At 53.2% G+C, this 27,225-nt stretch overlaps 2 protein-coding genes across 2 annotated transcripts in view; both read right to left on the bottom strand.

The window, feature by feature from the left end:
* Positions 1 to 1,923: 1,923 nt before the first annotated feature.
* Positions 1,924 to 22,270, bottom strand: IPO13 (importin 13). Its single transcript, XM_002925552.4, has 20 exons — positions 21,379 to 22,270; positions 18,886 to 19,622; positions 13,423 to 13,563; positions 13,165 to 13,306; positions 12,890 to 13,056; positions 12,560 to 12,680; positions 12,326 to 12,473; positions 11,726 to 11,907; positions 11,619 to 11,645; positions 11,303 to 11,437; positions 10,956 to 11,099; positions 9,567 to 9,647; positions 8,622 to 8,759; positions 8,346 to 8,442; positions 5,342 to 5,394; positions 3,055 to 3,121; positions 2,901 to 2,959; positions 2,661 to 2,750; positions 2,188 to 2,369; positions 1,924 to 2,096 (listed from the first exon to the last, which is right to left on the bottom strand). The coding sequence occupies exons 1-20, from the start codon at positions 21,460 to 21,462 to the stop codon at positions 2,000 to 2,002; spliced, it is 2,892 nt and encodes a 963-aa protein (XP_002925598.1). The 5' UTR covers positions 21,463 to 22,270; the 3' UTR covers positions 1,924 to 1,999.
* A 4,169-nt stretch (positions 22,271 to 26,439) lies between these two features.
* The window catches only part of ARTN (artemin), a 3,490-nt gene continuing 2,704 nt past the window's right edge, over positions 26,440 to 27,225 (bottom strand). Inside the window, exon 3 of the mRNA XM_034654433.1 lies at positions 26,440 to 27,225. Within this exon, the coding sequence (XP_034510324.1) occupies positions 26,964 to 27,225 (262 nt within the window). The 3' untranslated portion in view covers positions 26,440 to 26,963.

Below are 27,225 nucleotides of genomic sequence, written 5' to 3'. Positions count from 1 at the left end.
ATTACTACTTACTCGACGTCTCTGTGGCTGTTTCTTCATCCGCAAGGTGGGGGTTGTAACAAGAGCATTCCTAATAGGATTGCTGGATCAAATTAATTTAGATACAAAACTTTACAAAGTAGTCCCTTGCATATCATACATACTGAAAGCATTCGCTGTTATCCTCACAGCAGTCTATCAATCAGGTAACTACTGAGCACTTATTGTTCACCAGGTATTACATTCTTAGAGTTAACAGTCTTTGGAGTAGGACTTGTTCCAAGAGCACCTGGTTTGCTCATTTGGCAAAGGGAGGGACTCTTGATCTCAGGGTTGTGAGTTTGAGCCCCACGATGGGTGTTGAGATTATTTAAAAAAATAAAATCTTAAAGAATTGTCCCATTTGACAGATGAGGACACTGACGTCCTAGTAAGACACAGCAAGTAAGTCAGTGGCACAATCAATATCAAACCCAGATTTGACTTCAGAAACTAGGCTTTAGCTCCCTCATTGTCCTAGCTAATATATGCTACATTTGATCATGGAGGATGGGGGAAGAAGACATTTGGATACCATGTAGCAGGAGAAAAGGACTAAAAGAAACATCTCCACATACTTCAGGAGAAGCGAGAAATCATGAGTAAGTGAGAATGGGACTGAAGAAGGGCCTTGGGATGGTATATGCAATGGGGACTGATGCTGGCTGGCACGGAAAGAGAATGAACAGAGATGTGCCTCCATTCTTGTGCAAAGATGGCAGAAGAACAGGGGAAGGAGTGAGACAAACGTGGGAGTAACCCGTTCTATCACCTCCAAGGAGACACAAGGTTCAGGAATGGAAATGGGGAGATCCAAGCCCTGCTCTTCAGATCTTACTGAGGAGAAGGCTGGGGTGTCTAAGAGGCAGCAGCGGTAGAGCTATGGCTGAGGAGACAGAAAGGGAGGCACCCCTGCTAGAGAGGAAAGCAACAGCCATCCAGGAGCTGTCCCTGGTCCTGACTGAACCCTGACCATCAAGAGCTGGTCAGGTACCACAGAGGTAGGGAGCTCTGGGTATGAAGATAGCTCTAGGTCCTGCATTCCTCTTCCTCTGGGGGCTGCCACGCTTCCTCCCACACATGCTCAGCCCCACTTTCTATACCTTTCCTCAACCATGTGCAAGTTTGGCCTCCATAATCCCACACAAGAAACCTATCCTGGCACTTTAAAACCGCTCTCCATATCTTCACTCCTAGCTGGACCCTGCCCCACCTCACTTCCAGCCAAAGGTCCCAAGTCCTCTACCTAGGAAACCTTCCATTTCCACCAGAAATGAGAGTTCTTGGACACCTGGGTGGCTCAATCACTTAAGAGTCTGCCTTTGGCTCAGGTCATGATCCCAGGGTCCTGGGATCGAGTCCTGTGTCAGGCTCTTTGCTCAGTGGGAGCCTGCCCCTCCCTCTGCCTGCCATTTCCCCGCCTATGCGCGTGCTCTCTCTCTGACAAATAAATAAATAAAATCTTAAAAAAAGAAAGAAATGAAAGTTCCTCCACACAGCCTTCCCTCACTGGCCCCATTCTCCCAGCTTAACACAGTGGCTATGGACTAGATCAGCCTTTGTTCAGAGAGAACAAATCAGGGTAGAACTAGGGGGCTAGTACTCAGCATTGTCGATTTAATAAATGTATGCATGCATGAATGCCGGAACTAATTTAACGGGTGGCAGTGGCGGGGGGAGGTTGCTGATACGACTGCAGTCCCACTCGAACCCTAGGGCAATGGCAGTATTATGAACGGCTCCAGCCTAGGAGGCTTGGCTACAGTGGACCCCTTCCACTCTAGGAACTAGAAGTTGGCCCCACAACTCCCTACTAAGGCCTGGATCCAAACATCCTCTCACCCTTCCCCCAGGCCTTTGCCCAGTTAGGTGGTGGTGGCAGAGGAAAGGAAGCCGAGACAGCAATGCAGTGAAGATCCAGGTTTACTCTTTGGGGACAGGGAGGGGTGAGGAGGAGGTGTGGGTGGGACGGGGGTGCCCCTCAGTAGTCAGCTGTATAATCTGTGCCATGTAGCCCCCGGCACAGCAGTGTGAACTCCTTCACCATCTCCTTCACCCGCCTCTTGTTCACTCGCTCACTGAAGAAGGGAAGGGAGATCAGGTTAGTACCATCCACCGCCACCAACCCCTCCTCTGGACCCACGCCCAGGCTGCGCCAGCTCCGCTCACCGAAGGATCTGCTGGCTGAAGGTGTCCTTCTGTTCGGGGCTGAGGCGGGCAGAGGGAAAACCAGGCGGCTGCAGTGCCTCCTTGATCCACATGGTCAGGAGGCTGAAGCAGTGTTTGTTCAGAGCAAACAGGACGTCGGCAAAGCAGTCCATGAGGCTGCGGGAGGCCTGGCCCCCGATGGCCTGAGGGAGATGGGTTCTCAGCACACCAGGGCCTTGCCCCTTTTGCAGCAAGGTGCCTAGCCACACCCCACCCACTCCCGGACAGTTCCTCAGCCAAACCACACATGGCAAGTGAGTGCTGCTTTCTGAGAGCCTGCTGATTCTCACGGCAGCCCTAACAACTGTCAGCCATTTAACTGATGAAGAAACAGAGTCAGAGAGTTTAGGGCACCGAGGCTCAAGCTTCCCAGAAGGGCAGCTGCCTGGCAGTGAGGGCCACCCCACCGCCCTCAAACACTGGCTCCATCTCACCTCCAGCACTGCTACGAGCAGCATACGGCCATCCTCTTGAACCACTTTCCCCACAGGTTCCACTTCCCCACACCGAGGCAGCAGCTCTGTCTACAGAGGATGGAGAGGCCTGTCAGCCTCAGCTCTTTCCCCTCTCTCTGGGGACAAGACTGGCACACCACACCCCTACCCTCTGGAGTCCTGAGCAGGGCAGGGCTGGATATAGGGGTGGTGGGGGTCAGGACTCAGCATGGGACTCACAAAGAAGCCACAGGAGGCCTTGACAGTAGGTGCCTCGGGGAACTTGAGGGCCAGCACAGCTGTGGGAGAGGCAGAGGCAGAGGCAGATCAGATGGGGCCTAAGGATCCTCCCAAGGGGGCCCCCAGGCCCTCCTGTCCACCTGGCCCCACTTACCACACTGGAACACAGCTTTGACATCCAATCGTTCACACAGGAACAAATCTGGTTTCCGCTTCAGAGCCTGCAGGAGGTGGAGCTGGTAAGCCCAGCCCCAACCAGCAACAAGGACCATCCCCCCTAGCCCCCCACTCACCTGCCACCCCAGGCCCCAACTTCACACACCAGAGGTTACAGGCTGTCAAAATCAGCCACCCAGCCATCTCTGGGGGACCCAAACCACCCCACAGTTCAGTGGGTCAGGAGGGGAGCAGCCAGGGGATGCTACGTACATGTATGTGTACATGAGTGCACAGGTGTGTGAGAGGTTGGGGGTGGCACAATAGAGAAAGCTTGGGTCCCAAGTCACTCCCTGAGCAAACACTTTTATTCTGCCCTCCATCAAGGCCAGATCTCCTGCAGGCTCCAGGTAGCCAGCGGTGACTGCTTTGATTCAGAGGCAGTCAAAGCCCCCTGGATTCGTTAACAGGACAGCAGGAAGAAGAGACGGCAGCTGGATGTGGAGCTCAGTCCAAAAGCCCCCCCTCCCACATCCCACCTGCATTCCTCAGACACCCTCCAGCTTAGAAAGAGGAAAAGTAGGGTAGAAGCCTTGGAGCCATGGCCCCACCATTCAACCAGGATCCAGGTCCTTCTCAGCCACACCCAGCCCAGGAGTCAGTGCTGCCATGTGGGGGGAATGGAAGGAGTACAGGGGGCAGAGAGCCCACCCCAAGTGGTACCAGGAAACGAATGGCACATCCTCAGGTCACAGGAGATGCTCTGCACAGCTCCAGCAGTCATCAAACACTGCCGCTCCCCAGCAGCCCCCCAGTGCATACCATGTAGACCCCTAACCCCCCAGCCCCTCACATACCTTCCATGCTCCCAGGTTCACTCATGTGCAAACACCCCCACACGCACCCTCTTTGGGAACACCCTACTTACCCTCAAACACACCTCTATCACATCCCTTATACATACTTTCCCACATTTGCAACACACCCTGCTACATAGTCACATCCCCAAACCTCCCCACATCCCCCAGCCATGTCCACATGCCGACACCTTCAAGCTACCCATTCCTCTAGCACGTGTACTCTCCCGACACACCCATCCACAAACACACATGCAAGTGCCCTCACCCCCAGAGATGCACCCTCACAGATACCCACACACATGTCCATCCAAGCCCAGAACACACTCCCTATTCCCCGCTCCTCCTGCACCCCACCCCTTCTACTAGGTTTAAGTTCTAAGAGAGTAAGAACTGTGCCTGCTTTTGCTTACCATTACATCCTCAGCATCTAGCAGAGTACCAAACATGTATTATGCACTCAATAAATATTTGTGGAATGATTAAGCAAAGAAACACATCATTTACCCCAACCCACAGGAACCTCCCCATCGTCCCCACACTAACCCCATGTCCCCACAGCTCAACGCATGTATCTTCCACAACCTACATCCCCTAATGCAGACATACTGACACCAAGGTATACGCTCCTCCGTCAGAATACACTCTCCAACAGCCCCCGCGCACACCTCCAACACACATCACTGTCCAAAACCCATCAATGCCTAATGAATCAACATACAATCAGTGCACACGCCCACACTTCCACTTACACATTTATCCCAACACAACACACATACTACTTAGAACAGCTATGTGATTTCTGTTTCTAGACCAAACTAAACTCAAAACACACAAATAAGGTCAAACACACTTAAACACACAACAAACACAAACACATCCCAACGCAGTCTCACAATGGAGCCAGCACCCCGCCTCCCAGCAGCAGCAGCAAACCCATCTGAGAGCCCAACTCAGGGCTCCACCCCAGCACATTCATCTTTAGCCCCTCCCTTCGCAGCTCCTCCCAGCCACCTCTCCAGAGCAGGCTGGGGGCACTGAGGCAGGCAGTTCCCGGCAGGAGCACGGGGACAATGAACCCCAGGCCCCTTAACTCCAATCTTACCCCTGAACTTCTCGGGCACCCCAGCTGCACAGGAGCTGCTGGGCACAGTTACTCCCCCTCCCCCACCCAGGCCAGCCCAGCTCCCGCCCTTCAGGATCGCCTCTCCCTGGTCTTGGTGGAAGAATGAGCTAGTTGAGGCAAAGGGGCACTAAAGGAGGATGTTGGGTTGTCAACTTCCACGGAAACAGATGAAGAAACTCTATTCAACTGAACAGAAAAAAAATTTGTCAACAGAAAGCTAAAAATAGGCTTAAATTGAATTTCAACATAAGAGAAAGAGAAAGAGAGAGAACAGAACGTGAATGAATAAAACTAAAACACACCTGTGCCAGGAGTTGCATAAATGAATCAACAATATCAGGATGATCCCTGGGCCCTAAAATATAATAAAGATGGAACTTAAGAAAAAATTATACAAACAGCAACTCAACCTCATATAGTTATGTGGGACTGAGAGCCTGCAGGGAGACAGCGTGGGGGCACATGAGCAGCAGGAAGCAAGATAAAGAAACAAAACATACAAAAACCATGAACTGGGAGAAGCCCAACAGAAAGAGACGGCAAAGTGAAGGACGGGCCTGCCCCAGCTCCCTCCCAAGGGGCCTTCCACCTACTCCCCACTCCTCCTCAGGCCAGTCCCCCAAGTGATCCTTTGGTGCTGGAGCAATGTTGGACTCCACAGAGCTGAACAAACAACCCCCACACTCTTGCTGTGGCCTCTGGCTGGCTGGGGTGGCCCTACACTGCCTCCTAGCACATACCTCCCCAACACCAGCCATCAAAGAGGAGGGCAGGGCTGGTGGGAGGTCAGTCCTTGGTAACTCCCGCAGACACCTGGCCGAAGGCCCCAGAAAGGTGAGGGCATCAGGGCCTGAGCAGGTGCCCTCTAACTTCTGTGGCCTTAGGGCTCTGGGTCTGGCCAAGGAAAGGAATCTCTTGGGTCCACTTAAACCAGAGGACTCCTCCTTGACTAGGGCAGAGCTCAGTATGCTGTGGGGATGGCTGGGCAAGCCACCGGCAGGGTCTGGGGGATGAAACTGTATCATGAGGCCAAAAATGAGAGCCCCACCCAGCAAAGTCCCTCCACACGGACACCGACTCAGCAGAGAGCCAGGCTCAGGGCTGAAGACCAGCTCCCACCGTCTGGACACACAAAGAAAGAGGGAAACCAGTCAACATGTCACCCCATGGTACAGTGGGAGGGCAGAGGCTGAGAAAGGAATGGCAAGGCTGGGATAGCATAACAGGTAAGGGGGCCATCCTGTCTGCAAGACAACCGACAAGGCCCACAAATATGACTGCTATTGGACGCTACCCTGCCTCAGCGCTTTGACACCTGCGGCCAGCACAGGCGTGTGTCTGGAGCTCCTGCTCGGGCTGTTCCACTGTGGGGAGGAGGCGCTGCACAAACGTCTGCCTGACACACCACTAAGGAGCTGTGTGATCTTGTGCAAGCCACGAATGCCCAGTTTCCCCAACTGTAAAGTAGGTAGTGATCTATTCCCTGCTTCCCCCTCCAGGCTATAAGGAGCCACTGAGAAAGCCCATCTCCTTCACATCTGAAGCCCCAGGTTACTCAAGTCCTGGAAAGTGAGGTCCAATGTGCCCCATGCCTGGGTCCCCCTGCGGACAGCATGTTCCACATTCAGCAGCCACCCTGCCAGCGGTGGGCCCCAGACAGTGAGGAAGAAAGGTTGCGAGAGCAGGGAGACCCACCCTCCTCTCTTCAACAGCGTCTGATACCTGGCCTTGTTCTGGGCACTGAGGAGGCAGAGAGAAGAGACTCAACCCTGCCCTTGAGGGGCTTAGTCTAGGGAGAGAGACAAACACACAAAAGCTGATTGCTGAGTAGGACTTGTGCTGTAACAGCAGGTGTGTTCATGACGCAGCAGTTTCAGCACAAAGGCAGAAACACCCAGTTCTGCCCCAGAGAAGCTTCTGAGGACTGATGCACGGGTAAGGCATGGAGGAGTGAGAGCTCACTCAGTAAAGGGCACAGGGCATTCCAGTCAAAGGATCAGATGGGACACAGGAAGGGAGAAGTCAGTGTGGCTGCACTGCTGGTGTCTCGGGCCGCTGGCGGGAGCAGACCCTGAAAAGTACACAGGAGCTGCATCATGTGGGTGGGAGTGGAGTGAGAACCTGAGGCAACGGAGAACAACGAAAGGGTTTCCAGCCAGGGAGGGTAAATACTTAGATGTGTGTTTTCTAAAGAACATTACAACTTCAGGGTGCAGGAATGGCCTGGGGAGAAGGGCAGATGTCAGGGAAAGCAGTTAGAGGACTGTTGAGGTGATCCGGACACCCTATACTGAAGTGTGGTCATGGAGTGAGGGGAGAGGTAAGCAAACTGCAGGATAATCAGGAGCCAGGACCACCCAGACTTGCCCCCGGCTAGATATGAGGAGTGGGAGAGGTGGAGTTAAGGATGGCCACACCCGGTTTCTGGCTCAAGTTTCTGCCCACTTTGCACCTACCCATGGCCCACTGGAGCAGAAGCCAGCATCATGGGACCACACACTGAGGACATAAGCAGACAGCGCTCTGGCTCCAGCTGAAAACCCTGGTGAGCCCCCAACCTGCGACCACAAATCCAGGCAAGACTCATGAGGCTGGCGGAACAGCACCGTTTCTTTTCCGAGTTAGAAGCCTGGGTTAGACAGTGGGGGAAGCCTGGAGCCCCGTGCTCCCAGCTCTCTCAGGCAGAGGGCCACAGAGAATAGAGTGCTGGAGCCACAGACAAAGGGTTTCAGCCTAGAATGCAGGGAAAGGAACCAGCACTCCCTGAGTACTTCAAGTGCAAAAAACCTCAAGCCAGGGGACCAAAAGACACTACTTTCGTATCTATAACAATCCTATCAAGTACATGAAATCTCCATTTCACAGACATGGAAACGAAGGCTCCACAAAGGTAAGTGACTTGCCCAAGGTCATACAACTAGTTGGTGGTGATGAGCTTAGAATCTAGGTCTATCTGACTCCAAAGCCCATGCTCCTTCCCCTTTTCATGATATCCCAAAGAAAAGGAGCCAGCCTAGTGCCCCAAGTCCCTCAGAGCTCCGGTCCCATCTTCCCCCACATCGAGACTGGCCCTGAGCCCAGCAGGCCAGTAGAAGACATCATTCACTCTCTTATCCACTTCAACCTAAAGTGTCAGCTCTTTGTAGGGTGACAATTGTGCTGTGCTTGATCTCGCAAGTTTCCCGTCAAGTCCCATGTGCAACTCAGGGGACAGAGGAGAACAGAGTGGGCAGCTTTGGCTCCCCAGTCGGGGAAGCAGAGGCAATGGCAGTGGCGGCAGCAGCAGAGACCCTGGTCAGGACCTACCTTGCTGGAAGAGGGTGAGTGTGATGGAGGTGACGAGCAGGAAGAGGGCCTCAATTGGGGGAAAGTGGGCAGGCTCATGAGCAAAGATGTGGACCAGCTACAACAAAGCAGGGAATGCTGGTCAGCTGAGGCCCTATCTCACCAACAACTGGCCAGCATCCCTGGAATGCAGGTCAGGAGCCCTCCCAGGGCAGCCATTCACCCCACTCTACCCACCCACTCCATCCCTGGGTCAGATGAAATCTAGAACACAGCTGCCTCAATCAGAAGGCCCACCTGTCGAGTGAGGTCAAGAGCAGAAGCCTGGGGGATGGTGCTGTACATCCGACCCAGCATCTCACACAGCTGTGGCACCATGGGGGCAAAGTCATCCAGCAGGGTCTTAACGGACTTCTCAAAGATAGCGCACACCGCCTTGGGGAGGAAGCAAAGGGGCCCATGAAATAGACAATAGTATTATGATCATCAAACTTGCCAAAAGACTAGATCTTAATTATTCCAACCACTAAAAAGAAATTATAATTATGTGGTGTGATAGGGGTGCTAATTATCATACAATGGCAATCACATTATAATATAGAAATATATCAAATCCACATGCTGAATACCTTAAATTTATACAATGTTAAACATCAAATATATTTCAATTCTTAAAAAAAAAAAAAAAGGAAAAAAGGCAGAAAGCAAAGAGGTCCTGGTTAGCAGGTCACAATCACCTGGAACAGAACTGAGGCCCTGCACAGAGGAGGCCTAAGGGGGGACCCTTACCTATAAGCCTGGCCTGGCCCTGCAAGTCAAGGAAGATAAACAAGTCTGACCCTCACCCTGAAAGGCAGGAGGCAAATAGGCCCTTCTCAGAGGGGCGCAGGATGGAACTTTGCAACTCAAGTCTTGCTACTTACATCTCCACCATTTCCTCTCAGAGAGCAGCAATAGCAAGAACATCCTGAATTGAAAAGGGGCCAAAGGCAGGTCTCTGATTACAAAGTGGACCCCTGACTGTCACTCAGCCCCAACATTATAGTTCTTTGCTCAAGCACTTTTTGTGACATTGGGAAGTTCTGAACGTCTTCCCAAAAGATTCCTTGTACCTGTGGGGCAAGATTCACCTCCTTTATTTCCTCCAGACCACTGCAAGCCGAGATGGGGCAGCAACACCTTCCTCTGGTCCATATCTAAGCAAAGTCACTATGGGGGCAGAGAGCAAGGACTGAGGCTCACCTCCACCACCTGGGCATCATTCAGCCATTTGCTCAGCACCTTCTGGATAAGCTGGAAGACCTGCTGCAACACCACAACCACCTGAAGGCACAGGAAGAAGTGAGGTGCTCCCATCACCACTCTCACCCACCCAAGATGGACATGGTAATGCAAAGCAGGCCGGAAGCTCAATCCTATTATTCCAGACTGGACATTGAGGACTCAATGGACGGGACTCTGGGGGAAGGAGTGGTTTGCTGAATCCCCCATGAATGAAAGAGGATATCCTGAATTCTAAGGATCATTTTAGAGGAAGCCTCAAAGTGCAAAGCAGAGATATTATGAGGGCTTCAGAAAATTACCAAAACTTTGTAACCTTTAAAAAAAATCACTCCCTATCCATTTCTGCTCAGGAAAATCCTTTTAGTGCTAAAAGCCTATGGGTTAGCCCCTGAAGAAGTAGAGATGCTATGTCACCCAAACTGGCCTAGGGTGGAGAGCCCCAAGGCATGCACATATATGGCAGCTTATGGAGGAGCAGAGAGCAGACTGAGGTCCTGGGAGGTGAGGGAAGGCAAGACAATAACTACCATGGAAGGAAAAGGGGCTCTGTTGGAGGATGCTGGCCCAAGTTTGGTCTAGAACCAAAAGGGCACCTGACACTAAGGTGAGGAGTTGAGGACAGGAGCCAGGATACTGTGGCTTCCTTTTCTCCAGAAGAAACCCTGGAAACAATGGCCAAGCAGTCTCTCACATTTATATAGAACTTTACAGTATGCAAAGTACATTCACTCAAGACCACATATGCTATCTAGCACAGTTCTATGTAATGAGCAAGTCAGATGGTCTGACATTCATAGTTTTGAATGGGAAGCTGAGGCTGGCCCCAGATCAAACAGCTTGTAAGTGGTCACCCAACCCCCGTGTCTGAGCTTACCATAGTACTTATCACACTGCTTTGCAACAATCTGTTTACATGTATTTCCTCTAGGCTGGGAGCAACTCAAAGGCAAGAACTATTACGTGCAGGGCATCTAAGTACCCCCAGTACCCACAGGGGACAGTGAATAGTGAAATAGAAGTCAGGGGTTAAACAGGGGTCCATAATTATATCACTTAGGAGGTCGCAGGATAACACTAGTGCCCCCCATGGGGTGGAGGAACCACAGTGACATCACCCCGGTTGGGCTGGGGACAAAGACAACATCACCCACAGGCTTGGATGAGACAATGACATCACTCCCTGTAGACTGAAGGGCAATGATAAGGTCGTTCACAGGGTCAGAGGACCAAATGCATCATGCCCCATGGGGCCAAGGGAACAATGACAATATTACCCATAAAGTTGGGGAGAAACAATGACATTCCCACAGGGTGTGTGTGTGGGGGGACAATGGCAACATCACCCACGGGGTTCGGTCCCTGTGGCACTGGCAGCTTCCGGAGCTCAGGGCCTTCATGATCATCCTCATGATGACTGACATCCAGCGTGGTGAAGAGGTTGGAGAGAAGCCCCAAGATGTGGACAATGGCCAGCTTGTTGGAAGGATTAGGCTATGGGGAGAATCAAACCAAGCTCTGGAACTCCCAGCCCCAGCTTGGCCCCTGACTCCAGCCCTGACTGCCAACTCCAACCCCACCTCCCAGCAACACAGCCCACACAGATGGAAGCTCACCCCTGCCCTCTGGCCACACACACAAACATGCATACATGCGTGCGTGCGCACACACACACACACGCACACCAGCTCACTCACTATCTCCTCTGCCAGCTTCTCCAGCTGCTGGATATAGGGCGAGATAAGTGAATGTAGGTTCTTAAGGATCTCCTCCACCTGCAGGGCTGACAGCAGGAAGCCCAGTGCCTGCATCAGCCACATGCACTGGCTCGTCTGTGGGACAGAACACGGAGAGTCAATCCTGGACACATTTGGTCATGGGTAGAAAGAATGAACCGCTTGGGGAAGGTTCCAAGAACAGAGAATAAAAGACAAGGGGTAGGAAAAGGCAGAAGAGGATTTCCGCAGATTTCTACAATACCCCCAAGGACCCCCTAGAAACTTCTGGGCTCACCTTGTGGATCTGTTTCATCAACACATCCTGGAGGTAAACAGAAGGAATATGGTATCGGTGGAGTGCAATGTGCCCCGAGACACAGCCCCACCCAGGCCCCCACATACCTGGGAGACAGCCACAATGTTAGCAGCATAAGGTGGCAGGTCATACTTGCATTCTCGGCAGATCTTCTTGAGGGTGGACACAGAAGAGACAGAGAGCTCAGGATTGCCTAGGGCATGCAGTACGAGGGGCAGAACACTGTTGATCATGACAGGGTGGTCAGCCAGCCATTCAGACAGAGCTCCTGGGGGAAGAAGAAAGAGGGGAAGGTGTTTGAGGCAGGTCAGGCTGGCTTTGTACCATGTCCCTGTGAGGTAGGCAGAGCTTCTGACAGGATCAAGTTACAGCCCTAGTACTGAATAGGGAAATATGCATGCACATGCTCAAACAGGAGCCTTATAGCTGAGAAGCAGGAAGGAGTTACTCAGAGGAGGCTTAGCACTGCTCTTTCATTGACAGCAAACTAGCCTCACTGAATTGCAGCTCAGAACACTGTAGGAAGGACCCCTAGATGTGCCAGGACAGTCAGTTGGCTGCAATGCTGATTGTGTGTGTGGGCATGTGTCTCTCCCATTTTGGACAGGAACCAGCAGGCTGACTGTGGCTGGGGATGGGTGCCTGTGGCTCTGGAAATATGCTCGTGGGTGTGTGCCAGATCTCACCAATGGTGAACATGACAGTATCCGCCAGCTGCACGTTGCTGATGCTGATCCGTGGAATGAGGCCAATGAGTCCAGGCACCACATCAGAGTAATTGACGTCGATGGTCTCTGCGATGGATTGGAAGCCATAGAGCAGTGCCTCTGTGTGCTGAGGAAAGAGGGTGCCACTGGCTTGGCTGAGGAGGAGGGTATGACAGTTCTGGGAGGGCTGAGGAAATCAGGCTTGGGAGGTACCTGCCAGGAGTAGGGCTCCTCTGAGCTGGTGAGCAAACGGCCCAGCTTGTCATAGAGGTTGCTGAGCAGCTCGGCCCCCAGCATCTCATACACATACATGAGCGTATCTGAGATGTCCACCCTAAGAAGCAGATGAAGACCTTATACACTGCCCAGATCCTGCCCCCAAGCCCAGGAGCCCACCCCAGCTCCTTTACAACCCTGCAAAAGTGCCCAGAGAATAGAGAAAGGAGCCCCAGGATTTAGGAAGCCTGGCCTTGGGCTCCTCCCCTTATTGCCTTCATTAGTTCAGGGCTCTATTTAGAGGGAGGACTGGCCTGCTACCATCACCTGTAAATCCGGAACTGCTCCTTCTCATCTGAGGACCAGAACCCGTATTCCTCGTCAGAAGGGAACTGGGCCTTGTGCAGAAGCACATCCACCAGCTGGAAGTAGACTGGCCGGTACACCTGCTGGTACACAGCCTGCTTCTCTGCCTCGAAGGACAGAATGTCATCCTGAGAGAGCCAGGGAAGGAAGTTAGCCACCTAGGCTCTAGGCCCAGAAGCCCATAATCTACCTTCTATCGTTACAGCTCAATCCTGCTAGAGGTCACATAGACACACCTGCAGCGTGTACCAGAAGGTGAGGGTCAGGGAACTGGTGGTCTCGTTGACAGGGTAGTGGCCAGGGATGCCGGTACAGAACATAATCATGTTGACAAGGGCCAGGAAACTCTGCCAGTGCTCCACTTGGTCCAGCAAGGCCCTTAGAAGGAGGACGTATAGTAAGGTTATTCCACCTCCCCCAACAGGGCTTCAGAATTCCACCTCTTAGAGGGCCTTGTTATCCTCCCCCACACCACCAGTTGCCCAACTCCTCACCGGGAGTGGTTCTCGCCCAGGGCCACAGCAATGCGACAGATGCCATGGGAGGTCTCCATGTCCCCATTCTGCACTGCCTGTCGCAGTTGATCTTGCAGTCCCAGCACCAGCGGGATGAGTTTCAGCAGTGTGTTCACATACCTGGAGGCATGAGGTTAAGGAACCCATCAGAGCGTCTGCCCATCCCCCACCAGCTTTGAGAGAAAGGCATATTCTCTGTCTTCCAGCAAAGCCCCCTCCCCACATTAAACCCAAAGGAAAAAAGAGGTCAGGGCCTGCATGGTACCTTTGATGCTGCCCATGTTGGGAAAAACCTGAGGTCAGGGACCTACCTCCAGGAGAACTCTGGGAAGAAGTATGAGAAGGTCAGTGTTGAATGGGTTGAATTATGTCCTCTAATTAGACTTACAGTTGATGCTGTCACGGATTAAGACTTCTGGGGAAGTTGAAATGAGATGCATGTATTTTGCATGTGGGAAGGACATAAATTTTGGGGGGCTAGAGGGCAGATTGTTATCAAGGGCTGAACTGTATCCCCCCAAAAAGATATGCTGAAGTCTTGACCCCTAATACCTCAGAATGTAATCTTATTTGGAAACAGGGCCATTGCAGATGAGGTCATAGAGTAGGAGGGGAACTCTAATACAATACAACAGGTGTCCTTACAAGAAGACAACCAACCACACGAAGACAGACTTACAGGGAGAATGACATGTGATGACAAAGGCAAAGATTGGGTTCATGCAACTGCAAGCCAAGGAAAAAGACTGCCAGCAAACTACCAGGAGCTAGGAGGACGTGAGGAAGGATTCTCCTGCAGGTTTTTAGAGGAAGCCAACACCCTGACTTTGAACTTCTAGCCTCCGCAACCGTGAGACAATAAATTTCTGTTGTTTAAAGCTACCCAGTGTGTGGTACTCGATCATGGCCCCTCCAGGAAACTAACACAGACAGTGTTAAGGGAGGGGAGGAGTTAATACAGGCTCAGGTGCCCTGATAAAGACTTCAGGAGGCACTGACAGCATCAATCACCACTGTCCACTCCACTCCCTACCACCAAATCCAAGCTCCTATGTACTCTGGTGGCAGTATGAATGGACAGCAGTAGATGATGAACCCGGAGACAGCTAAGAGGCAAAATGGTCAGGACTTGATGACTGACTGGATAAAACAATGGGGAAGAGTTAAGGACACTCTCAGGTTATTGGCTGAACAACCAAGTAGATGGTGGAGCTATTTACTGAGGTCAGGAGGAGTGGGTGGAGGGGGATAGTAATACGTTTAAGGGGAGGCCAGAAGGTGGTAAGTTCAGTGTTAGGCATGTTGAATCGGAGGTGACTGGTGAGATCTGCAAACAGAAGTGTCCAGAGAGTTGGATATGAAAACCTGAAGCCCAAGGGAGAAGTCAGAGCAAGAGACAGTCATGGGCAAACAACTGATAATCGAAGCTATGGGAGTAGATGAGCATTGACCAGGAAGAAAGCACTGAATGAGAGAAAAGGGTCTAAGTCAGAGTCCTGGAGCACAATGATCCTTAAGGGGGAGCAGGGGAAGCACAGTATACAAAGGAGACAGAGAAGACTAGCTCCACTCACTGGACCCCTCCCCAGCAGCCTGCTCTGTGGAGATCAGACTAATCAGAGGAAGTGATAATACTCTCAGCAGGGGTGGGGGGATCAGACGCTTGAGACCCCTCTGCTGCCAATCATAGTGCCAGCAGAGCAATCTATGGAGAGGCAGGGGGACTGATAGGACAGAGGAGCTCTATCTGCATTTGCCCTAAGCAGGCTGCTAGGCAGGCAGGTAACCTTATAACCCAGGGGTAGGATGAAAATAACAAGAGGCAACCAGCCCAGGATGTTGAATTTCTCCAAATGCCCATTCTGGTGGGGCAAGGTGTCCATGCCAGGATACCCCCAACCCAGAGACAGCCCTAAAGGGTGCTGCCTGGAGACAGCTGGGATAGCTTCAGTCTCATGACCCTGACACAGGCTGCACCACCAGACAATGGGCACCTTCAGAACGGACTCTGGCACAAAGAGCAGGGGCAGGGCCAAAGCCCTGCCTGCAAGATCCCCAGCAGCTGAGATGGGGGCAGGAGGTAGTGCTCTCTCCCCAAGGCATCCCTACCAAGGCTCTCACACACCTGCCAAAGTTCATATACACAGCAGGTACTCAATCTTCACTGAGTTCTCGATCTGTCATATTTGAGTTGCATAATAGGCTCAATCATGGACAATATGGTCTACAAGGGCTCAGAGTATTACTCAAGGTCATATAGCAACTTAGAGACAAATGCCAGGCTGGGGCAGCCGCCTACTGCTGTAGGACTACTCTTTCAGGGCCCAACCTGAATGTCTCCAAAGGATCTATGTAAATCTTGGTCCATATCTCAAATTCTAACTGATGGGAGCCCCCAAGAGCCTGTCTAATTCACCTTCTCTCTTCCCCCAGCCCCCAATGGAAAGCTTTTCTAGGATTAAAAACATATTTCAGGAAAAAGAAAATCAAGGGAGAGAGAGCCAAGCAAGCAGTAGCAGCTTCTGGAAGAGTGGGAAAGAGGGGACTTAAGCGCCAGCTCAGCCAAGGGGACACCTGGGGAAGACGGTGGCCAGATGACCCAAAAGTCAAAACTACAGGTGACTCTCTCAAGCCAAGGTCTAGGAAACTAGACTAAACAGAGCAAGGTCCAAACTCTGACACCAGGCTGGGTGCAGCCCACCAATAGGGGAAACCCTTGTTTAGATTTCCTATCACCTGGGCACCCATTCCTGAGAACTGTGAGTAGACAGAAGGGCAGGTCTGAGGCTTCCAGAGGTTTCTAGGTTTGGGGAAGGGAGATAGAGAGGATATCTTGAAGGCCATGGCTGAGACTGGGTTCGTGAGGCCTAGTTCCATTGGTCAGCTCAAGCTGCTGGGGCGGGGCTGCTGGGACTTGCTGGCTGCCACTCACACTGAGCTCAGCCCAGACCTGCAATTAGAGCTCCGGGAGGAGAGCTGAGAAAATGGGGAGAGTTGCTAAGCAACCATGGGGGCTGCAGCCAATGGGCGCTCAGGAGGCTGTGGGTTCCCTCACTGGCTCCTTGTTCGCTCATTCGTTCAGAGGAGAAGAGGCATCAATTACCTGCCAAAGCCCTCGAGACTGGCTGGGCGAGTAAACCTGGGTGTATTCAAGGACACCCCACATCACCCATGCAGTGGCCCCAGGCAATTCTCCTTAGCCACCAACTATCCAAACCCAGCCAGCACTTGAGCTTCAGGCTGCCGAGGAAGGCTAGACCTGGGACTTGGTACCCACCTTGAGTTGGAAAACCTGGGAAACCACGGGAAAGACAGACTAACTGCCAATCCAGTAACAGTACCAAATACTAGCAAGTACCGTTTATGGGGTGTACAGGAACCGCGCGAAACCTTTCACAGACCTTCTCTTCTTTGATCCTCATACCAAAATATTCTTTATAGAGTACCAGGAGCCCTGTGCACATTATCCTATTTAAGCCTTTACGACTCTGTGAGGTTGATATGATCACACCCATTTTACTGATGAGGAAACTGAGGCTTAAAAATGCCTTACCCAAGGGCTCAGATCTAGTGAGCTGACCATATGGGATTCAAACTCAGACATGACTAATGCCAAGGCTGGAACCATTAACCACTCTCTGATGCTATCTCTTTCAGTGTTTTTCCCTCCAACTCTGCTAAGGGTTTCAAAAGCCCCATCTCTCGTTCTTTTTTCTTTTTTTAAAAGTAGGCTCCATGCCCAGTGTGGAGCCCAGCTCAGGCCTTGAACTCACAACCCTGAGATCAACACCTGAGCTGAGATCAAGAGCCAGACACTTAACCGACTGAGACGCTCAGGTGCCCTAAAAGCCCTATCTCCGAGGTGTTAGTGTCTCCAGACTTGCCCTGGCCAATCCAACTTCTACTAAAAATCTCATTATGGCATTTTCTCTGCTTGAAATCCTTGAATATCTTTACATCCTCCTCAGGATGAAGACCAAAATCTTAAGCTTGGCTGACAAGGTCTTGCATGATCTGGGCCCAGACCTCCCACAACTGGCCCTTAAATCCCGCTGTTTTAACCACCACCACTCACCAAACTCTCTCAACACCTTTTCCTTGCTCAGGCTCTTTAAATCACACCTCCTCTAGGAAGTCTTTCACAACCCTAGGATGGGGTTAAATGCCTCCTCCGGGCTCTCACAGCCCCCCACTTTCTCCATTGTAGCATTCATCTCATTGACCATACTTGCCCTTTCATGTATCTATGAGACTGTGAGCTCCTGGCTTGCTGAAGTCAACCCATTCATCTTTGTGCACCTGGCGCTCAGCACAGGGCCCAAGACACAAACAGGTGCTCAAGAAACATCTGCTGCACAAACAGCTCACTACACTCACCTTCTTTCCGGTCCTTGAAGGTTCTATGGTGCTGCCCACCACAGGCCTTTGCCCCTGCTTTAGCTCCTGAAGCCTGGAACACTCACTCCTCCCCTGACCTCCCCCACCCCACTCCTACCTCTCACCACTCAGGCAACTCCTACTTTTCATCTGTTCAAAAAACACTGAATGCTACCAAATGCTGCCAGGCACAGTGTGACAAAATAAAATGACCAAGTGCCTGTCCTCACAGAGCTGAGAGACCAATGGGGAGACATACGTTAATTTACAAGTGAAACTGTGTTACAGGCTAAGAAGGAAAAACACAAGGAGCTCTGAGATAAAATAATTGAGAAGACCAAACTTAGTCTTAAAAATCACTGATGGCTTTCCTAAGAAAATGAAGTTTCAGCTGAGGTAGAGATGATGTGCCAAGTACATTTGACGGTGCAGAGGCTAGAAGGAGCATGGGATGGTCAAGGAACTGAGAAGACTGTGTGAGAATGAAGAAAGGAGCACGGCATGAGAAGAGGCTGCAGATAGCCATACTGTGCACCACCTCTGTGAATCACATTAAGGATTCTGAACTTCATCCTAAGAACTGTGAAAAGCCACTGAAGGGTTCCGAGCAGCAAGGACAAACTGGATCCTCATTTTCAAAACATCACTCTGGCTGCTGGGTGTGCAATAAAAGGTACAAGAGTAAAAACCAGGGGACTAGTGAAAAAGGCTCTGCAGTAATTTGGGGAGAGAGATGATGACAGCTTGGACTAGGGTGGTGGCAGTGGAGATGGAAAAAATAGATTTGCAATATGGTCAAGAGCAGAACAGCCAGGACTTGGCGACTGATTGGTGGAGAGAAAGAGAAGAAAGAATCAAATATTGTAATGAAAATTCGCTGGATGGTTAGTTGTCTGTCTCCCTCTCTGAACCATAAGGACCATGTCTTGTTTGCTTCCTTGTGTATCTCCAGCATAGGACCACGTATGCAGTAGGCACTCAAACAATGTTTATTGGATGGATGGATGGATGGATGGATGGTGGCCAAGCAAGTTGTCCTTCTCTGGGAAATGGGGACCAGCTCACCTCTGGGCATCAGGCTGCGAAATGGCATTGACGATGGCCTCCACACTGCTGTCGAAGAGCTCCGAGTCCTGCAGAGCAGCAAAGGCAGCCTGAATGAGCGCCTCACAGTCCTGCAATGGCACCTCCAGCTGCACCCAGCTGGAAAAGCACTTGAGCACCTTCTGACGCACACAGCTGGGTGAGCTGGGCTGCTGCAGCAGCTGCTCCAGCAATGGGAAGACAGCCCCGCACTCCACTGCCAGGCTAGCCCGCACCAGGCCTTTGCGATACTGAGGCAGACGGCTTGTCTGGAACTCCTCTGGCAGCACTGTCAGCAGCTCGAGTAGGGCCAGGCAGCGGCCCTGACCATCCACCGGTGAGTCCTCAGCCTGGAAGAGCCGTACCATATCTGCCACAGCACATGGCCAAGCGTCAGGCATCATGCTGAGAGCCAGGGAGGCCAGTGCCACACATAGCCGAGTCAGCACAATCTTGGAGCCACTAGCGAAGTGGGTGATCTGGGTGAAGAGCTGTGCCTTTAGACTTTCATACTGGTCAGTGGGTATGTCACTCCAGTAGCGAGAGATCTTGATGTGCAGGGCACTGGCCCCAAAGTACTGGATCTCAGGCACCTTGTCGGGCTGCAGCAGCTGCCAGCTGAAGTGCCAGGCCTGTGGGGAGACCTGGGCCTGCATCAGCCACTTCTGAGCCAGGTTCTTGTTCTCAATGTTGGGATCGTAGTAGAGTTGGTGCAGCGCCTGCAGGACAGCACAGGACTGAGCAGGTGCTGAGCACTCTGGATCCTGCCAGAGCCCAGAACAGAGGGCATGACTTGGTCCTGCAAGTCTGCTCTCTCTGAGGGGCTGAGCAGGAAGAGCCCAGGGCTCTACAGTGTTTCTTGGGCCCTGGGTCCTACTGATATCTTGAGAGCCTGAACTGTGCCCATGCTCTCCCATATTCTCTTCTCCTTATAGCAAAACATTATGGGTTCAGAGAGTGAAATTTCACAGGAAAGCAGAGAAAGAGGAGGCTGAGCTCCCCAAAAGGGAGGCACTTGAGGTAAAGGACAAGGCCCAGGTTGAAGGAATGGCTCCACAGGGATGAAGCTAAGCCTGAGAAGAGCATGGAACAGCCTGAGAGGCCTTGACCCTCCCAGGCACAGCTGCTCCCATCAACTCCAATAGTTCTATTCAGCTCCCCCAGGATCATCCCTAGGTCACCCCAGATGCTGGCACCAAAGCCAGAGTGAAATCTGAACAGGACTAAGACTTTGCCAGGCAGCCGTAGGCCAGACACATACTGGAGGGGAGGGTGAGAACACCCCTCAGACAGCACACGTGAGGGTCCAAAAATCTGGTCAAGAAGTCTTGGCCAGCAGCCCTGGCAAATGCCTCGTCTGGAGCTCTCAACTAGCCAAACCCCCAGGGTCCCAATTCCATAGGGACTTCACACAGTAAGAAAACAGTGGTTTGTCTCCCTGGCAGCACATGGAAGAGTGCGCCACCATGCCAACACTGCCCAGCCCCAGGGGGTGGAACAGTCAGGTCAGGACTCTGATCCCTAAGCAGGCTCCATCCGTGTAGGCTTAGCCCAATCTGTACTTCTGACAGCAAGTTATAGCTACTGTCCCTTGTTTGGCCCCTCAAGGATCCTGAGGCAGGCAAAGAAAAGAAGCAGAAGGGTTGCATTCTTAGCATTTGGTATGGCAAAAAGGGCTCAAGAGTAACAAATGAATATCTACAACCATTCCTTGCATTCCAGCAAGGTAGCCCTATCTTCCCATTCATTCCAGTGGGGAGGTATTTCTGCAACCTAGGCTTCTGGAGCAGAACACAGAAAAGAACTAGAGAAGCAATTCTAAAAGGATGGCCTGGGCAGTGGGAGAGCCTGGGAAGGCCATGGCAGGAAGCTGTATGGGCAGGAAAGCAGGGAAAGGACCCTGAGGCTGCCAGCAGGGCTGAAGCCCTTGGACCCAGCACAAAACAAGGGGGGCCAGGCCTTCCTGCCTGCCCAGGACTGGTCTGGCCTCCATCCAATATAAGAAGGACCCTTCTCCAAGAAAGAGTGACAACAACCCAGACTGTTTTATTTTCAGGTTATTTTCTGAGCCCCTGGGTCACCAAACAGGTCCAGGATGGCTCAGCATCTGTATAGTTTCTGGGGACTGAGCTGTAGGTCTCCTGGGTTCCAGGTTTCTTACTGCACTGCTCATGCAGTTCCCATGGAGCTGGAGAATAGCCAGTCTGGCTGTAGGTCTAGGCCATCACACCCTGGAGGGACCATCCCAAGATCCTAGAGTATCCACAGAGAACCCATGTCTAAGGAAAGCCAAAAATAGCCCATTAGGACACCACTACACTGCTGTCCACGCCTGCCCAGAGAGACAGCAAATGCCAGGTGCTCTGGGGGCACCATCCCAGCGGGCACCCTGCCCAAAGCCTGGGCTCTGGCATTAGTGTCAGTCCTCAGAACTTGTGCTCTGTCACTGGTCTGCCCACCCCAGGGCCCTCGTACCTTCTCCACGTTCTCCACAGTGAAGTCCAAGGCTGGTGCTGCTCCAGCCCCTGCAGCCCCCGGCTGCTCCTCCCGCCGCTCCATCTTTGCTCCCTCCCCAGCAGGGAGGTGGACCCTGACCTGTCTCCTGCCCCAGGCCCTTGGCTGCTGGCCCCCTGCTAGACCCCGGCTTGGGTGCCCAGAAAGCGGTGGGGTGACAGGGGGCCCAGGGCGGGCATGGCTGCCGAGGCCTCCCCACCTCGGTCGGGGATGGGGGGCTTGCCAGAGGCCAAAAGGGGTGCTCTTAGGAGGAGACCAACTGAGGGGGACTCCAAGTAGGGAGCCGTCAGTGAAGAGTTCGCAGGCGGGGGTCCCGGTGGTAGGTTACGGCTCTACCCCCAGAATCTATGAGGAAGGAGTCATAGGAAAGGCAGGCCTGTGGAGGAAACCGAGCCCCTGGCCCGTGAGAGGTCACAGGGTCGATGGCCTGTACCCACAACACCCTCGTCTGAGTGAGCTCTCGGGTCCTACGAGGAGGTCACGGGGTGGGGGTGACGAGGGAGAGAGCTTTCGCGGGTTACGGAGGCGTCCGACGAGGCGCAGGGGTGCAGCTTCGCGAGTCTGGGGCGAAGAGTCCGTAGAGTTGAGGGGCTGTGGCAAGTCCCCTCCGCTCGGCCTGGTCCGCGCTCTTCTCGCCGCCCGGCTCTGGCCCCGCTACCGCCTCTGCCGCCGCCCCAGTGACTGACAGGCGAGCCGGCCCGGCCGGGACGGGGCGGGGACCTCAGCGAGGCGCGGGCTGCCCCCAGCGCCTGTTCCCGGCACCGCCGACTCAGGCGCCGCCCTCCCCCCGCGCCTGCCCTGGCCCGGCCGGGCCCGGCACAGCCCGGCACGGCCCAGCGGAACTGCGCGGAAACTCATTCCGGGTCCCTGGTCCTGTCCTCGCGCCGGCCCGCGCGCCCCCGAGCAGGCGACGGAGCGGCGCGCCGCTCGAGGCCCCCGCTGAGCCAAGGCCCCGCCGCTGTGTACCCTGGGAAACGTAGTCCGCATTGCGCCTAGCGGGAGGGCGGCGCCTTGCGGCAGAGGTCGGGAGCGCGTGGGCTGCGGACGCGCGGAGCCCCGCGGACCCCAGACCTACTGCCGGCGACAGGGGCAGACCCGCGGGAGGCGCTGATGAGCTGCTCCCTATAGGAGGATGTGACTCATGGGGCCGGCGGTTGGAGCTGGGAATGCAGGCTAGAGGATAAGGTGTGTGTTGGGGGTTGGCGGGGAGAAACAGGTCACTCTGGTGCCGCGCTGCCGGCGCCTCCTGGGGCCCAGGAAGGGGGCGGCCTGGGCAGAAGGCACCAGCACCGCCCTAAGAAGAAAGGGGCTTGGCGCGCCCCAGGAATAAAAAAGGACGGCTCTCCGGAGTGCCCAGAGAGCAACCAGGAAACCACATACCATGGACAGTACTCGGAGAATTTCCTAAGGTGCGGAAGCAACTTCTCTTGCTGAGTAATTAGAATAAGAATAGCTCACATTTAAGTGCTAGGAACAAGCTGTATTTTGCATACCTTGGTCGGATTCTCCGGACAACTCTGAGGTGGGTTTTTTAGTCACCATTTTCAGATGAGGAAACAGGTTGAGGAAGGTTGAGCTTTTCTTGTCCAGGGACACACAGCTAGTGTAGCAGAGACCAGCCATAGATCTGGTCAGCCTCAGACCCCAGCAGCCTCTACTCCTCACACTTCTACTTGTCCTTATATTAACTCTTATTTTTAAAGTTTATTTATTTAAGTCATCTCTACACCCAAACGTGGGGCCCAAACTCACAACCCCGAGATCAAGAGTCACGTGTTCTTCCAACTGAGCCAGCCAGGTGCTCCGTCCTTTTATTAACCCTTGCCAGCTATGCCAGCAGGGCAAAAAATAACCAAAAGGGAAAGGAGGAGCTCTGTACTTGTATTCCATGGAGGAAGCTGACGTTGGCAATAGCTGCTGAGGCTGAAGAAGGTGAGTGTAGGCTTCCCCGAGGACGAGAAACTTGGTCTGGGCTTGAAGAGTAGAGAGAAATGGGTGAGGAGGGGGGCTCAATTAGCGTGGAAGCAAAATCTAGTGGGAATCTAGTCATTCAACAAATCTTTTTTTTTTTTTTTTTAAGATTTTATTTATTTATTTGACAGAGAGAGACAGCCGTCGAGAGAGGGAACACAGCAGGGGGAGTGGGAGAGGAAGAAGCAGGCTCCCAACAGAGCAGGGAGCCCGATGCGGGGCTCAATCCCAGGGTCCTGGGATCAGGCCCTGAGCTGAAGGCAGACGCTTAACGACTGAGCCACCCAGGTGCCCCTAGTCATTCAACAAACCTTAAGTGGTGTTTCAAATGGGCAGTGATGATTGGATTTGCATTTTAGAAAAAACTATCTGTAGGATGTAGGATAAATTGAAGGAGTGGTCTTTTCATCATTTGGGGGTGCAGGGAGAGAACCCCTGGTTTTCATCAGATTCCCTAAGGACTCTACAACCCCAGAACAGGTTGAGAACCACTCCTGTGAACCAGAAAGTTGATGTCATGCGGTGCAGATGCTCCTAGATCTTTTCTCTGATCCCTCAGCTTTCTACACAGCCTCTCCTTTCCCAGATGAGACCTCAGTGAGTCGGCCAGTGCACATACATTCTGTCGCAGGGGAAATAGGGCCATCCTTGGACAAGAGAGGAAGAAAGCCATTGGCAAGTGCAGGCGGCAGCACATGGAACCCCACACCTCGATCGATTCCTGGATGAACCAAATGGAAAGGGAAGTTTTGGGTGCTCCCTGCAGCTGGAAAAACTGCCATTTCAAAGCTGCCTGTAGTTTTCCATCTTACAAGAGGTGGCGACTTGATAGCCTTTTGGAGGAGACCATACCTTGGTTCTGGGAAGACCACTCAAACGGGCAGTGTATTTTGCAAATATGAAACAAAGACTGTGGTCAAGAATGGAGCTACCGGGCATGCCTGGGTGGCACAGCAGTTAAGCGTCTGCCTTCGGCTCAGGGTGTGATCCCGGAGTTATGGGATCGAGCCCCACATCAGGCTCCCTGCTCAGTGGGGAGCCTGCTTCTCCCTCTCTGTCTGTCTGCTTATGCTCTGTCACATAAATAAATAAAATCTAAAAAAAAAAGAAAAAAAAGAAAAAAAAAGGACTGGAGATACCAGAACCACCTGTGGCTCCCGGGAGTGGAAAGTGCTCCCCCTGGTGAGGTCATGTGCCAGTGACCCCTGCTAAGTTGTAGGCAAAGAATGGCAGCTCTGGAGCTTGTTCTTTTGGGGGAAAGTGGCTTTATTTATTTATGTATTTTAAAGAGGGTTTGGGATTCTTGTGGGACCGTGTTCTTCTTAGAGAAGGTACTGTTTCATCTGGGACTTTGTGAGATGTTGGGCACAATCTCTCTGGGGCCCAGAATGCAGCCTTGAGTTGGAGGGACCCTACTTGCTCAAGGACTGGCAATCAGGACTGTTGAGAGCCCACACCTTTGGCTTGGGTCCTTCTGTCTCCTTTAAGTGGCTCTAAGAGCAGAGATAACCACTGAAGGGCAGGGCCTGGGGGCTAGGCCAGGTTTTCAAGTCTTTCCAGCAGGGGCTCCCTGGGCCCAATGACCCTGCTTGACGGGTTCCCCACCTCATCCTCAACCAGGGCCAGGGCCCAGGCCTCCATGAGGCATCTGCAAACTATATGGCACTGGTGCCATTTTCTTCGGGTGGGGTGGGAAGGGCTGGAGACTGAATCAGTCTGGAAGCAGAGAGGGGGCAAAGGGGTGTCTGAAGGCAGTGTGAGAGCACTAGAGTTTAGGGGGCACCCGGAACTGGGGCAGTGAACACAAAGAGCGGAAGCACAGACCCGTTTCTCCTCCTTGACCCAGAATGCACACAGCCCTCACTTTGGCCTATTCCTCACTCTCGCCTGGGTGAAGGGGGCACAGGTGCCCAAGCAGCCGGGCACTTAGTTCGGAAGGAATTTTGGTTAGCAGTAGCAGATGCCCGAGGGGCCCCGCCCTCAGCCGGCTCCCTCCCATGGTGCCTGGCTGCAGCTACTGCCCTTGTGCTCACAGCTGCCAACCTCCAGCCCAGCTCTCCTCAGCTCCAGACCAGCATATCCCTTCCTCCCAGCAGCCCCTCTGCACGCCCCAGGTTCCTCAGACTTGGCATCCTTTCCAAACACAGGCTCTCATCCTATTTCCAAAGAACATCAAATTGGACAAATTCACAGGACCCAGGAAACAGGGTTTCACAGGGACATGCGGGAAAGCTCAGAGGGATTGAACTGATTTTTGAGAGATGATTCGGGGACACTGTGGAAGGCCAGGGTCAGCACTAACCTTTCCTTCCTTCCAGTTGCAGGTGTGTACCTCTTAGCTTCTTGTCCTTTTTCATAGTACCTGTCCAGTTGAACTTACATAATTATTTATTTTCTGTCTCTCCTGAGTTAAGCATAAGGGCAGGGATCATGTCCCTTTCACTTCTGTATCTCTGGTGTCCAGTGTCTGACATATAATAGGTAATTAATAAATATTTGTCGAATGAATATCCTTGTTCATCACTCAAAATGCAGGTCCCTCTGGGGGACCCTCAGTCCTTTCCTGCCCTTTTATTCCCTTTGATGCTCTCTGCTTCATGCCCACGAAACCAGCTGCACCTCCTTCCCCACCTGCAGCCTTTTCAGATGCTCTTTTGTCCTGGGCTGCTTCATGGAATGTGGGCAGTGAGTTCCCCATGCTGGATTGTCTACAAGCAGAGGCAGTGTATGCACCTGTCGGAGTGCCCTAGAGGGTAGGACGTAGATGAGTGACCATGGGATGGGGCAATGTGTGGTTCTCTGTGTCATTACACATTGAGTGAAGCCCCCAGAATGCCTGACGTGACAAGGGTAGAGTTCTCTCCACCTGTAACTCCAGGTCCCAAGTCCTGGCAACCGTGCAGGGGGGGTTGTGAGCTGGCCTGTCGGGACTGGAGAACACACCTGTGCTACCCACTCTGCCTGTATTCCATGCCCCGTGTCCCAGAGCTGCTGGGTGGAGGCAAGCAAGGGAAAATCCAGGCCAGGCCTGTGATTGCTGAGTCAGCCTGAAGTGAGCGGGATGGCCAGGGCAGCCTCCCCATCCAGCTGCTCTTACCCATCCAGTCCCACTGCCCAGGAAAGGATCCGACAAACCACGGATGTAAATAAATAACTTAGGAATAATAAATAGGGGTCCAGCTCCCACGAGTGAGTACAGGCCCGGTGGGCAAGGCAACCGCAGTGTGTCTCCTCCGATTGCACGCCCCCAGGGCCTGGGCTAAGGCTTGGGATCTCCGGCAGTGCTGGGTTCTCCAGAGGAGTCGTCCTGGGCCCGTGGCTGAGTCAGTGCAAGAGTCTGTGAGAAGCGGACCCTGAGTTCTCCGCACCGGAGGTGTCTGGTGTCTGCAGCGCTGGGACCGGCAGGGCGAGGACCTGGGGCGGCAGGTCAGTCGTCCCTCCGTCTCTCGAGGGCTCAGGGCCATCACTTGCCCTGCTGCGGCCCCCGGCTCCCCCCCGGGGCTCTCCCGCAGGAGGGCCCCGGGTGCGAGGGGCCGCGGGCGAGGGTGCAGTCCGCCAAGCCCTGGAGCGAGGCCTCAGCCCAGGCAGCCGCAGGCAGTGGCCGACAGGCGGTCCACGGTCCTCCAGGTGCTGTTGACGTCCATGAAGGAGACCGCCTCGTAGCGCGTGGGGCGGCAGCACGGCTGGCTGACCGGCCGCGAGCCCGGCGGCGGCCGCAGCGCCCCGGCGCCCAGCAGGCTGGCCAGGCTGAGGTCGTGCGGGGAGCGCGCGCGGCGGCAGGAGCCGCTGCAGAAGCGGAAACGCACCAGCTCGTCGGAGCTGTGGCCCAGGCCCAGC

The sequence above is a fragment of the Ailuropoda melanoleuca genome, chromosome 2 (assembly GCF_002007445.2).
Source record: "Ailuropoda melanoleuca isolate Jingjing chromosome 2, ASM200744v2, whole genome shotgun sequence".
In the NCBI taxonomy this organism is placed as follows: domain Eukaryota; kingdom Metazoa; phylum Chordata; class Mammalia; order Carnivora; family Ursidae; genus Ailuropoda; species Ailuropoda melanoleuca.
The sequence above is the reverse complement of the archived record's forward strand: the minus strand, read 5'-3'. Positions and strand labels throughout refer to the sequence as shown.